This window comes from Cavia porcellus, unplaced genomic scaffold, assembly GCF_034190915.1.
Source record: "Cavia porcellus strain 051 isolate PalLab524CR breed Dunkin Hartley unplaced genomic scaffold, mCavPor4.1 scaffold_19, whole genome shotgun sequence".
Classification (NCBI taxonomy): Eukaryota; Metazoa; Chordata; class Mammalia; order Rodentia; family Caviidae; genus Cavia; species Cavia porcellus.
In genome coordinates, this window is record NW_026947502.1 from 31,370,602 (window position 1) to 31,383,935 (window position 13,334).

The window sequence follows — 13,334 nt, forward strand, 5'->3', positions numbered from 1 at the left end:
CCATAGAATGTAAGCTCTTTGGAGCTAGGGAGTAAATCTTGGTCATTTACATATGCCCACGAACATAGGCCTGGCATGCAGCAGGCATTCACTGAATAAATGAATGCTTAAAGCCTTTCTGGCTCATGTCTTAACTGCTCAACACAAAGGACAGAATTTAAAACACAGCTAAACCAACTCCTTTCGCAGCATGCTATGCTGAAGGCATGGCACAGCTACATCACCTGATTTTTTGATGAGAGGACAATCAAGAGCTAAGAATCTCAGACCATTCCAATACTGACAATTAAAGCGATGGCTAATTCTCAGGGAGCAGACTACACATATCCCACTTTTACCCACACTCCTACACATAGGCTGTGCCCCTCATAGGAGGCAGAATAGCCTGCTGGTAGAGAATCTTCTCTGACTGTACAAAATGAGTTGAGCACTGAGCAGTGAGACAGTCTGACCCTGACTGTCCACCCCAATGAGGTAACTCATCCATTAAACCTGCCTTCAGGGTACAAGTAGCCATTGAAAGGCCCAAGCTGCTAATTTACCTGGATCCTTGGGCCAACTGCAACTCTCTACTCTAATCCCAGCACAGGTTTTTCATGGGGGAAAGAACATGAATTTTGGAGACACAGTTGTGAGTTCAATCACAGTTCTGCCATTTTCAGTACGCTCGTGGAGTATCACTTAATTTCTTTGAGCCTCAGGTTCTTCAATTAACGAAGTGGGAAGAACACGATACTTCACAGAGTTGTGAGGACAGAAGGAAATAAATTATGTAAAGTACCTGGCCTGGGCCTGGCACACAGTAGGTGCTCAATACCCGTTAGTTTCTTTCCTCTTCTGCCCTGGAAGAAATGACAGGGAAACTTACTAAGTGAGACTTGCCCAAACCAAATTTATTACTTGAAGCACAGGACAGAGGACAAGAGAAGTGACCTTTGAGGTCTCTTTGAACCCGAGTCCATGTTATTTAACATAACCCTAATTTCCTAATAAGAACCTCCAGTATAGGCAACCCCTCTGGCCCCTGGTTTCTGCCTTAGTTTTGCCACATTACTCTTTGAAGTGGAGGTCTACTCATTTCAGAATGGAGGAAATCACAAGGACTCAAGAGTCTCGGGAGGGGATAGAGGGGAGATGGTTTATGGGATTGTACCATGTTCTGGTCCAGGATGCATGACCATCTAGCTATTCAGCAGAAACCACCCAGGGTTTGAAGGGTAAAGGTGGCGGTATGGGTACAGAACTGAATGGCACAAACACAGACCCTTTCCAGGACACAAGAATGCCTCTCCTCAGTCCTTTTCTGCTTCTGCACATCCTGCCACAAAAAAAAGTCATTAAAACATTCCTTTCCCCAAACACATAATGCAATCACACCTTCATGGCTGCTGTTCCCTCTGCCTCTTCCCTCTCTTCTTGAGAGGCTCACTTTGGGTGTTACATCTTCCTAGGTCCACAGGCAGAATAAATTGGGCTTTGTCCTGGGATGCTCTAACACTTTTTTTTTTTTACATCTCTCTAGAATAGACATGATTATATATATTTTATTGAAATCTGTCTTCACAATGCTATGAACTTTTCAAGGGCAGAGACTGTGCCCCAAGAATGACTGACTGTATTCCCATCCTTCAGCAGAGGCCACAGCATATGGTAGGCATGGGTAAGCATTCTGACAGGAAACTGGATGTCATAAATTCTATTCCTGCTTATGGAAAAGACTTCCCTTAGGCACCCCCATTCTTTGAACAAAACCCTAGGCCCCCCTTCAGTTCAGTAGTTCTCAAGCCCAGCCACACTCAGAGCCACATGGTGCAACCCAACAATGAATTCCTGGGCTCTGGCCTGGACACAGGTTCTATAGGTCTGGGATAGGGTCCAGAAAAGTACAGGTAATCTGATGATTACTTAGGCTAGTTCAAGGGAACAGTGGAAACAAGCAATAGCAACTGCCTCTCCCACTGCAAATTATTTCTTCACATGCTATCAGAGAGAATTTACTGAGGCATAGCATGTTCACCTTTCTGCTGAAAATCCTTCATTGATTCCTTACTACCTCGTCTACTTGGTGTGGTGAAATAAGAGCCCTGATAACTTCTGCATCCTGAGCCTTCCTCTCTAAAAATTAGTGGGGCAGTGCTCACCTATGGTTCTTTATACATTGCTTTCTTTCTTGAGACATCTTTCTTCCATCTTGCTTTTGGAGAACTTCTACTCAACCTGGAAGACTAGATTCCGGGAGCCTTCTTTGACTTAACTTCCTCAGGGTGTCATGTCTTGGGCATCCTCACCACCAATCACCTATAATAATCAGAGCTATAGCTTGTGCTAAGTACTTAACAGGCAGTACTTGCTGGGTCCTAGCATTAACCAAGTGAGCTGTCATTTTATACACAAAAAAATCAAGAGGATGAAACACTTTGAATGCCACTTACTAGGATGGAGGATTTGAACTTTTTTTTTGGTACTAAGGATTGAATTCATGACCTTGCCCTTGCCAGGCAGGTACCTACGCCACTGAGCTAAATCCCTGGCCCTAGGATTTGAACTTTTACTCACAGATAGCCACATTATAGTTTCTACTAGCATTACTTCAGTTATTATACACATTCTCTAGCCCATGAGCTCCATGTAGGCAGGAACCATGTCACATTTACTTCTGTCTTTAGAGTTTGATCAGGATCTGGCATAGAACAGGGGTTGGTTAGTGTTTGCAGAATGCCAGGCAAGTGTGTTATGGCTAACCTAAATGAATGAGTGATGCCAGCCTTTCCTCAGCAAAAGGGTAGGGCAGGTAAGAATCAAAGTGTCAGAAATCTTTTTTTTTTTTTTTAAGACAGCCTCAATATGTTGCCCTTCCTGGCCTCCAATTCTTGGGCTCAACTGAGTCTCCTGCCTTAACCTCCCAAGTGCTGGGATTTCAGGTATGCACCATCATATCTAGTTGAAACCTAACTTTTAAAATTTAAATTATAATTTAGTTTACAGTCATGTATTAAGTATGTAAAGACCACGCACAATATAAGGAGAATTTAAATAGTACTTACTCTCAAAATTCTAGGTGCAATAAGCAAAGGCATTATGATCTTAATCATCCACCTGATATTAAGACATTAAGCTTATAGCTCTGGGACATTTTAAAAAATTAAAAATCTAAAACTCTAGAGTGGGTAAGTCTTTATCTTCAAAGGTTGTTGTCATTTTTATACCGCAAGTCTCTACTGGCTCACAAACAAGAACAATAGGTGGCAAGGCTACTCCCTTAGTGTCACTTCCTCCTACTGGTTATGGAAGTGATGTGGGTAGGGATTCTAAGTGAGAGGTCTCTGAGGATAGGAACTGTCTCATCCTTCTGTGGACCCTAAATAAAAGCAGGTTACTTTGAAACTTGCTGGGTATTAACATAATAATGACGAGACGGTTTTAATAAAGATATGGACTGATTATTTGCTCCAGTTTCTCAAGGGAGCAGGTTTACTCTGAGCACTGGGAAAAATGGATCTCTTGAGTTCTTTTAAACTGTGCAGAGTCCCAAAGGGCACTATAGAAAGATCAGAGGTAGAGGAGGGGAAGGGTAGGATGAGCTCATCTCTCCCACCCCCAACTGCTGGTTTACATTCTAGCAAGTCTCCTGGCAGTTGCATATGCACCTGAATTACCAACTGAGTTGTCCAAGAGAACTCAAAGACAGCGAGCAGGGCTAGCAGGTAAGGACACTCAGGCTTTGTCTGGTCACCTGATCAGCTCCTGCCATTTGGAGAAGCCTCTATGTACCATGTGTGGGGAAAGTTGCTTCACAGCCTCTTGATGAGGTCCAAAGGGGAAAAAAGGGACTCAGTGTCACAAAGCATGAGGCAGAGCTGGGAGTCCAACTCATCAGTAAACACTATTCCACAATTCCCCACTGCCTCCTTCCAACTGCTTTTAAGGTTTTTGTGTGCGTGTTTTTTCCTTCTTTAAGGTCCTGCATTAAAATGTGCATAAGTTAGGCAAATGAGTGAAGGAGTCCATGAGAACCAGAGAGGCCTAAAGAGCACACAGTACCTAAAAAATGGGGCAGTTATTATAAATTACTCAGGATTAGTACTTTGTGAATAAATGAACCTGGTATCATTAGGTCTTTAGATTAAAGAGGCAAAAACCAGATTTGTGAGAAACCATTTGATTTTTAAAATGCAGGTTCACACTGTGATAAAAGCAGAAACAAAACATGTAAATTATGTAAATTGGGACCGAGGAACAAGTCTGTGGAATGGATGGAAGTAGCCTTTTTTCCCCTCTCTACAAACAAGGTCTTGCTATGTAGTTCAGGCTGGCCTTGAACTAAAGATCTTCTTGCCTCAGCCTTCTGAGTACCAGGCTGAAGAGTGTACATTACCACATTCAGCCTGAAGCAGTCTTTTTTTGCTGCCTTTGGATTCTGGCCTACATGTGATGTTGAGTTCCATTTTCCTTACCTACTCTGTTCCTATAAAATGGGGGTGAGTAAGAATAGGGGTAAGAGATCCTCACATGGGCATGCCTGTGGGCAGAGTAATGACTAACACTACTCTTGCACCAGGTAAATTTCACCAAGACACAAAAGCCTGCTTCTTGAATCCAGACTCCATCCCCCACCTAAGCAAAACAGTGGGCACAATCAGAATACTCTGTCAGTGCATTTCATCTATGTGGCTGTTAAAATTCCCCCAAAGTACCAGGCGTGGCGGCACATGCCTGGAGCCCCAGTACCCAGGAGGCCGAGCGAGGAGGATAAATGTGAGCCTAATCAAGGCACTCAACTATTTGGCAAGACCCTGTCCATATCCCCCTCATTCCCCAAAATATGAAAGGGTGATTTTTTTTTTTTGGCCTGATAGCAAGAAGTCACTTTTGCAAATATTTCGTTTCTATGGATTTCTGTTTCTCTACCTGAAAAACAGCATAATATTTGTATCCTTTGTTCATTAACATTATTAATCATCAGGAGTATGATAGTGACTGACATGTTTCTTGTACTCTCAGGATTTATATATAAATGTAAATAATCAGATCAGTAGTTAATGCATTATATTTCTGCTAAAAGCTGAGATGGAATAGAAGGGGAAAGAGAAGATTAGAAGGTATGTCATGTGTCTGGCATTACTAAAAGTATGAACAAGCTGTGGAACAGCTAAGTGGAGTATGAACCTAGGTATCAGAGGAGTTAAAAGAAGCTTATAGCTCTTGGGAAAGTTGTATCAATAAAAACAAAGTCATCATCCAAGCTTTTTGGCACCTCTATGTGACAGGAACCCTAAAGTATTATATGACCTGAATTGTAGGGAGAGGGTGACAGCTGCCTGGCTCTCCCTTTTCCCACCCTCCCAGGTTTACATAACAGCACTGCCAGGGGGCCAGAATAGGTTAAAGAGACAAGTAGCCTCAGGCACGGAAGCCAGACCCAGCAGGGATGGGGTCCAGCCTGGAGAATTTCCTCCGGAGCCAATGCCAACACAGAGCAGGAGTGGTAGTGAGGATAGTGATGACTTTTTTATTAATTAAAAAATTTCTCTTTGTCATGTGAGACACAAAGGAAACCAGCATCAAAACTGGGTTACAATAAGCACAGGTTCTGAGTTGATTAATTTTCTCTTTCATTCACTAAGGTATTTATTTCTACTCTGGGTTGGCAAGGTCCTAGGCAAGGTTTGGAGGATCAGATAGATGACACAGGCTGGGTCCCTGTGGAGATCACGGGCCAGTGCGGGGGAACAGACACATCAACACAACATTTTATGACAGAATGGGGAGTGCTACCAGAGGGGAGCACAGAGGGCTGTGGGCACAGGGGGGACACCTGACGCAACTGGGAAGGTCAAGGAACGCTTTCTGGAAATGGTACCCCAAATGGCATCCCCACTCACATGCACAATTCCAGAGATTCTACTAGAAGGCTGTCAAGAGCCATGCCTTCTGGCTGCACCAGCCTCCCAGAGTCCCCTGCTGCCCGATGCAGTGTCTGCAGAGCCAAACGCATCTTCCGCCACGCCTCATCCTCATCCGGCGCTGCATCCGACCCTCCAAGACTCCTGCAGGGGCCTGCCTTCCTTGGCAGGCCCAGCCAAAAGACCAACTCAAAACTCTATTGTCAGAGCAAGCTTAGGGTGAGCCACCCAGCCCCGGGTGCCAGAACCCTCCCAGAACAACTGTGGCCCATGCCACCCCCACTTCTCAGTGAACACTGCCAAGGTACCTCCTATTATCTCCTTTGCTCAAAATTAAGTGACCGTCTTCCAGGTGGCAAGCTGGAAGCTTTCGAAAATCCTCCTACTGCTCACTCTCAGCAGGATTCGCCAAACCTGGGATCTAAGGGGGGAACGGGGGAACCGCCTTGTGGGACAGAGGTACAGGGCAGAGGCAGGGCAAATTTTGCTGGGTTTCCACCTTAGTGCAGAAACCCCACCAACCTTCCTGGCAGCCTGATTATCTGCTCCAATTGGAGGGCCCAGGACACAGATTTGGGGGCACAGCTGCCATAAGAAGTGCAGGAGAAGGGAAGCCGCTCCCAGTGGGAGAGGCAAGAGGCTGCAGTCTTGCAGGTTCTAGTGCCCAAGGAAGTGGCTTTGGGGAGAGGGGCCAGGTGGGCCCCAAGGGAGGCGGAGGACAGAGAGCTGAGCTGCGGCCACAGGCCCAGAGCCCAGTCTCAGTGTGGGTGTAACAGCCAGAACCTTTAGCTTGGGCAAGGTTTGGAGGAAAAGGGGCAGCTTCAGCCTGGTCACAGGAGGACCGGCCGAGAGAGGGGTCCAGCCTCTACTCCCACTTCGTGGGGAGAAATCCTGGCCTCGGAATGGGAAGAAGGCTGCAGCCCCAGACCCGCGGGATGGTCCATGCCCAACCCCGCCCCGCGCCAGTTCAGAGTAGATGAAGGCGCCCGACCAGCAGGTCGCCTCGCTCGCTCCTACCTGCGGGCCAGGCACCAGCTTGGGTTCATCCTCTTCTTTGGGGCCGTCGCGATCGGACTCCGCCGGAGCCTCCTGGGGCCCTGCACCCGGTCCCGCTTCCAAGGTTGGCGGCGGCGGGGGCTCGGGCGCCTGGGGCTTCTGCAGCCCCGCAGCCCGTGCCCGTTCGCGCCGGCCCGCGCCGCCGCTCGGCCTGCTCCGCCTCCGAGTCATGCTGCCACTCGCGCCGCTCCCTCGCTCCACTCGCGCCGCCACTGCCGCCGCTCCCCACACAGGACAACAGCCAATATGGCGGCGCCCGACTCCCCCTCCGCCCACTGCCAGCAGGTCAGAGGGCACGCAGAGGCCGCGCCGCCGCACTAGCTCCTGAAGCCGTCTGCGCCATTTTTAATAAGGTTACAGCCCTGCGTTCTATAAAAGAAAAGCGGAGTGGGGAGACGCCCTCTTACAGGCTCTCACGGGTCCTAAGGGATGTGACCTAGTGCAGAAAAGCTGCGCGGGTCTAGGGTCTTAGTAGTTGTGTATAAAATGGCCGAATGAATCAATTTCTGCTATGGTACTTTCATCTCCTGGCCTGACTCCTCCCACTGTACCTGAAGGCAGATACAGATCATTGCTATTTTTCAAAAAAGAAACATTGAGGCTTTATAAGGCCTACGACCGAGATCATCTAGGTTGGGGATGGCGAACCTTTCAGCACTTTCCATAATAACAAACAGCCACTGTGGCACACATGCCACAGGTTCACCACCACTGGCAGGTAGTTGTTTGTAACCTGTGGTTCAGTGAGAGACCAGCCTTCTGTGCTTGAGATATCTGAACTCACACCCAGCTCCTTTACCTGAGCCTGATGAGGGAGGTGGGGAGTTTCACACCTTCAGAAGGGTGTTGCCAGAGCAAGTTTAGGGCCAATCACATAGCTTCAGGTGTCGGAACCCTCCCAGAGCAACTATGGCCCATGCCCTGCCCCCCTTTAAAATACATAGTTGCAACTTGTGTGATAGATGACTGGGGCACACCCTAGGTCAGTGTTTTCAAAAAAGTAGTATGTGTAGGACAAGATTCTGAGGGATATACAAAGGAACACTTAAAACTCTTAGTATTTGAATATTTAATTGTTAAAGTGGGATTTTCCTCTCTCCTTATTTTGTGGATATATTAATATATGTACATGATACAAAAAATTTTTTGAGTGCTGTATGTCTCATACCTGAGTCAGTGATACTCTGAAACTTTACTGTGATTATATGTAGCGTTACTACAGATATTACCAACAAAGTCATAATCCTGACATTGGCTTCCTAAAGAACTATATGAAATGTCTTGGTTCCTTAGTTACTAGGAATAGAAATAAAAATACTATTTCATCTCATCACAAGGATTAATGCCACTATCAAAGATTTCTTTGATAGCACTATTACTTCTTCACTCTGGTCAAAGTAGAAGAGAGATGGCCTTAAAGAATGATAGAGTGGAGGATATACTCAGCATCAGAAGTGCTTGAATGACAAACGCCCTGAGTTTCATTCTTGGTACCAAATCAAAAGAATGACAGAGCCAGACAGAGTGTCTTAGTTACCTTCTTTTTTCTGAGACACAAGATTCTGATCCCTGTAAGTTAAAAGAGGAATGGTTAATTCAGAGTTCATGGCAGTTTCAGTCCATTTCAGTGAGTTCCAAGGCGGAACAGTGTGGCACAGGAGAAACAGCAGTCCATGCTGGGGCAGGCAGAAAGCAGCAGCCGCCAAGCAGCAAGCAACAAGCCTGGTTTTCTTTTCTTTTCTTTTCTTTTCTTTTCTTTTCTTTTCTTTTCTTTTCTTTTCTTTTCTTTTCTTTTTGAGACAGGGTCTCGCTATGCAGTTCAGGCTGGCCTTGAGCTCACTTTGTAGCCCAGGCTGGTCTTGAAATCACAACAATCCTCTTGCCTCAGCCCCTGAGCGCTGGGATTACACCCATTTTGCCTTTCCTTTCTATTCTATCTGGGCTTTTGAGTGACGCCACCCACATCCAAGGTGTGGCTTCTGTTTTCAGTAAATCCATTCAGCCACACCCAGAACTAAGCTGATTCCGTTCAGTGGTCTAATTTAATACCACACAACCTTAATCTTAGTATCACACACACTAGATTCAGCCAGCACCCAAAACCCCACCTGTGAGAGCGTGAAGTTTTAGAGGGACATTTAGATATAAGCAATAGCACAAGGCCAGTCTGAACTGCATAGTATATAGCTGGCTCTTGTGATGAGGCTCTTGTCTAGCATGCAGAAAGCCCTGGGTTCAATCCTCAGCAATAAAATAAAATAAATAAAATAAAATACTGTCATGATAAACTCTAAACTTGCCCTGGTAAGGACTCCAGTTTCAGGCACTTCTTGGAGCATTTGGCAGTTATTGATGCCTAACAGTCAATCACAAGTAGAGTAAGTACTTACTCTTCTATACAGCAGTCCTTTCTATCCTCAGGAAATGTACTCCAAACCTCCAATGGATGCCTGAAACCAAGGTTCTATATGTATATGCATGTGTATGTGTATATGTTTTTCCTATACATACATATGTATGATAAAATTTAATTTGTAAAGTAGGTGCAATAAGAGAGCAACAATAACTAGCAATAGTATAGTTTTCACAATATATGTCAATAAAATTGTCAGAATCACTATACCTGTGCTTTAGGACTATTATTAAGTAAGATAAGAAGTACTTGAATATAAGCACTGTGATAGCATGACAGTCAATCTGATAACAAAGTGCTCATTTCGGCAGCGCATATGCTGCAACCTGATAACCAAGACAGGTACTAAGTGACTAACAGGTAGTGTATAGAGAAAGAGGTGATTCACATCCTGGGCAAAACAGAGAAGGATTGTGTGAAATTTCATCATACTATTCAGCTGCTTATAATTTAAAACTTCATTTTTTAGTTCTGGAGTTTTCTATTTAATATTTCTGGGCCACAATTGACCTCAGGTAACTCACTCTGTGGGAAGCGGCATTGCTGAAGGGGAGCTACTGTTCCAAACATTGGCAATCATTTGTATTCATGTAGCAAGAGGAGCAATAAACCTTTACTAACTTCTGGAATATGTCATTCTCCAGACACACTTGGTTTGTAGGATTTTTGAGTAAATCACCATTCCAATGGATATCAGACCAATTAGCCTTGATGACATCACCCTGATGGATCTGAGAGCAGGAAGTAACAGATACCCTAGATGATTTGATAAGGCATGATATGTGTACCAGAGGATGGAAAATAAGTCCCACAAATATACAAGGTCCTGTATAGCCAATATACAACCTGGGACTTTGGATGTATTAGTCCATTTTCTAGTGCTATAATAAAATGTCCTAGGTAAGGTAACTTAGAAAGAAGTTAATTTAGCTCACATTCTTGAGGTTAAAAGCCATAATACCAGCACCAACGTAGTTCTAGTGTTCTTTCCTTCACAGTGAGTGGTATCACAGTAGTGAGAGTATAAGCAAGATATAGAGATCACATGACAAGACAAGAAGCCAGAGCATTGGGAGAGTCCAGTCTTTTAACCTCCCATTAGGCCCCATCTCTCTGAGGTTCCATCAAATCTTAACATAGTCACAGTGGGAACCAAGCTTCCAATATACAAACCTCTGGGGGGCAAATTCAAACCATAGTAGATATGTTAAGATATTCCTTACAAAGTGAAAAACAAGCTGCCGTATTTACCACATTCCTTGCCACTAAGAAAGGAATACAACACTTAGTGCGTGGAGATTTCTTCCTCTTTCTCTTCTTTGCAGTACTGGGAATTGAACTCAGAGTCTTAAGCTACATTCCTGGACCTTTTACAAAATTTATTTTAAGCCAGGGTTACTAAGTTGTCCAGGTTGAGCTCGAACTTTTGATCCTCCAATCGTAGCCTCCCAGAGGGCTGGGATTATAAGGGTTTGCCACTACACCTGGCTACTGGTGGGTATCTGTAAATTGAACTTTAGCTACATTATTTTGACCAGTAACTGAGTCACGTGAAACCTGCCAAATTAAGTTGGGGGAACATTCAAGGAGAAAAAGTTTTCTTATGGGACTAGGCTACAGAGTAAATTGTTCTAGCTTTGACCTTCATACTCAAGCACTGAATTTTGGAATTATATAGTACCCTACTTCAGCAAATAGTTGTTTTTTTTTTGAGAAGCAGTTCCTTATTTGCTGCAGGAATCTGGTGAAATTAGATGCCTGACCACGGTATACCAGGTAACCTAAACTTGGTGTTATCTTATTTACTCAGCCATAATGTCAGTGTAGCCAGAGTGCGTGGGAGTGGCACTCTATCATCAAGAGGAAGTGATATAAATGGCCCAGATCCAAGGAAGTCCTGAAGTACAGTACAAATAATTTGCCTGAGTGAGTTGCTTGCATCCGTCTACTGCCACTCTTGCCTTAATCTGTATTCCTAGCCTCTTCAAGTGTTGTTTATGATGAGTTAACTGAGGAAGAAAAATCTTAAAGTCCAATTTACAGATGTCTCTATGTGATATGATGGTTCCAATGAGAAGTATATTTTCAGGGTGTTCCAATCTTCCTTAGAGATGGCCTAACTGTATAGAAAAGGAAAGTCTGTGCAGAGACCTTGAAAGAAAGACACGTGGATTTCTGAACGACTTAGTCCATTGATTAGAGACTTGGAAGGAGCAAAACTAAAGGCTTAGTGGCTGTGACTTTGAGGTAGACAAATGTGAGTCGACTTCCCAGGTAGTTTCAGAGCATACAGTTAGGTATGTGTATCCCAGATGAATGATCATTAGAAGAATCTCTTAAAAGACTGACAGGAAGTATGGCCTTGTCTGTGGGTATCAGACTTAGCCACTTTAAAGCTTGTTCATTGGGTTCATGAGAAAATTGACTCAGTACCAATAATACAGACTTTCTCATTACTAAGGCTAACCTATCTACTGTCAGCAATGAGAACCATTTACCACCTTCAGAGAATCAGCCTGAACCCCTGCTTAGAACCTTACTTTGAAGAGACCAACAAGCTATCTTCTAGCAGAATGATTACATTAGACTATGTATTAGTCAGAATTGGATAACTGCTATCACAAACAGTCTTCAGATGTCAAGTGTTTAACACCTCATTCATGGGCATGCCTCGAGTGACCTAAGGACCTCTGATAAGGCCCCACCTCCTCCAGCCCCTAGCTGTTGAGTCACTCTAAGATCAACTTTAAAAACAAGGCCTTTCAGGCCATTTGCAGACTATAGGGAAGAGAACAAGTCACCAAAAAGCAAGCCCTCCCTGCAAATCACTGCCATGCGTGGGCAGCTGAGGAGATAGCCAGGCCACAGCCACTTCTGGTGTGTGGGCTGGAAAACAAGAAGAGCCAGCTCCCTGTTCTGGTAAGCGACCGACTGATCTGGAGAAACACAGGCTGTGATGATAGCTATTGAGGTGAAATGCAATTTGATGCTTGTGGTGTTTGGTGTTTCACTGACTTTGCAGGTCTAGGGCCAGTGACCTCATCATCTATTCAGAGGATAATGGCATGCAATGGGATATCTATGGGGATCTCCTTCTGAGGGTGGTAGCCATTGTCAGTTCCCTATTATCTTGTTTGGAAGTCCTGTATCACTTTCATTGTTTTGTTGGGTTGGATTTTACGCTATTTTGTTTTGTTTGATTTTGTTATATCTGATGGCATGGGCAGCTATCTCAAAGATAGCAAGATATACTATGGTAGCCATTTTGGATTTACAGTTGTCTTGTTTTGAAGTCCTTTATTTCATTCATTGTTCAATTTTTATTGGTTCTATTTTGTTCTGTTCTGTTTGATTTTTCTTTTCTTTTTTTTTTCACGTCAGATGGGTAATGTGCCGAGGTCATAACAAGGTTCAAAGGAGGCACATGTCATGCATGGAGCATGAACACCCAATCATCACGCTTATGAACCTGAGGAATTTTTTTTTCTGTTTGATTTTTCTATGTCTGAAGGTATCTGCAGCTATTTTGAAGATGAAAGGCATAATGGTAACTATTGTTGATTTTGTATTGTTTTAAGGTCCTGTGTCACCTACACTGGTTTGTTTTGATTGACTTTATTCTGTTTTATTTTGCTTGGCTTCATTACCTTTAAAATAAAAATAGAAAATTTTAGAATCCAGGGACCTTTGGGAGACACTCATCCAAACCATAGCAGTGTTTGCAAGCTCAGTTTTCCACCTGCAAACATCCTTCTTTGTGTCACAGTCAGTGCTGGTTGAAGACAACTTTCCTTCACAGTCTTTCAGGCATCCAGTCTCCTATTCTGCAGCTCTGCTTCAAGTAGGCTTTCCAAGTTCTTTTCATTTAACTAGAAGATGGGGAGGAAGAAGATAAAGCTTTTGTGTGGCCCACTTTTGTGAGCCAGAAATGACTAGTCATTGTTTTTGATTCATGTGCTATT

The 13,334-nt window shown here is 44.2% G+C and overlaps 1 protein-coding gene and 1 non-coding gene across 19 annotated transcripts in view; both read right to left on the reverse strand.

Annotated features, from left to right (window-relative positions):
• The window catches only part of Fam193b (family with sequence similarity 193 member B), a 31,761-nt gene extending 24,540 nt beyond the window's left edge, over positions 1-7,221 (reverse strand). For 3 of the 18 annotated variants that reach the window (XM_063230888.1, XM_063230887.1, XM_063230886.1), the window contains exon 1: positions 6,921-7,217. In XM_063230888.1, the coding sequence (XP_063086958.1) occupies positions 6,921-7,130 (210 nt within the window). In that variant the 5' untranslated portion in view covers positions 7,131-7,217. Of the gene's footprint in view, positions 1-781; positions 6,899-6,920 lie in introns of those variants that run through there. The other 15 variants (XM_063230896.1, XM_063230895.1, XM_063230894.1 and 12 more) reach the window with 15 other exon arrangements.
• A 5,526-nt stretch (positions 7,222-12,747) lies between these two features.
• Positions 12,748-12,850, reverse strand: LOC111757862 (small nucleolar RNA U13). Its single transcript, XR_002792123.1, has one exon. It is a non-coding gene; the product is annotated as a small nucleolar RNA U13 (small nucleolar RNA).
• Between the last annotated feature and the right edge of the window lie 484 nt (positions 12,851-13,334).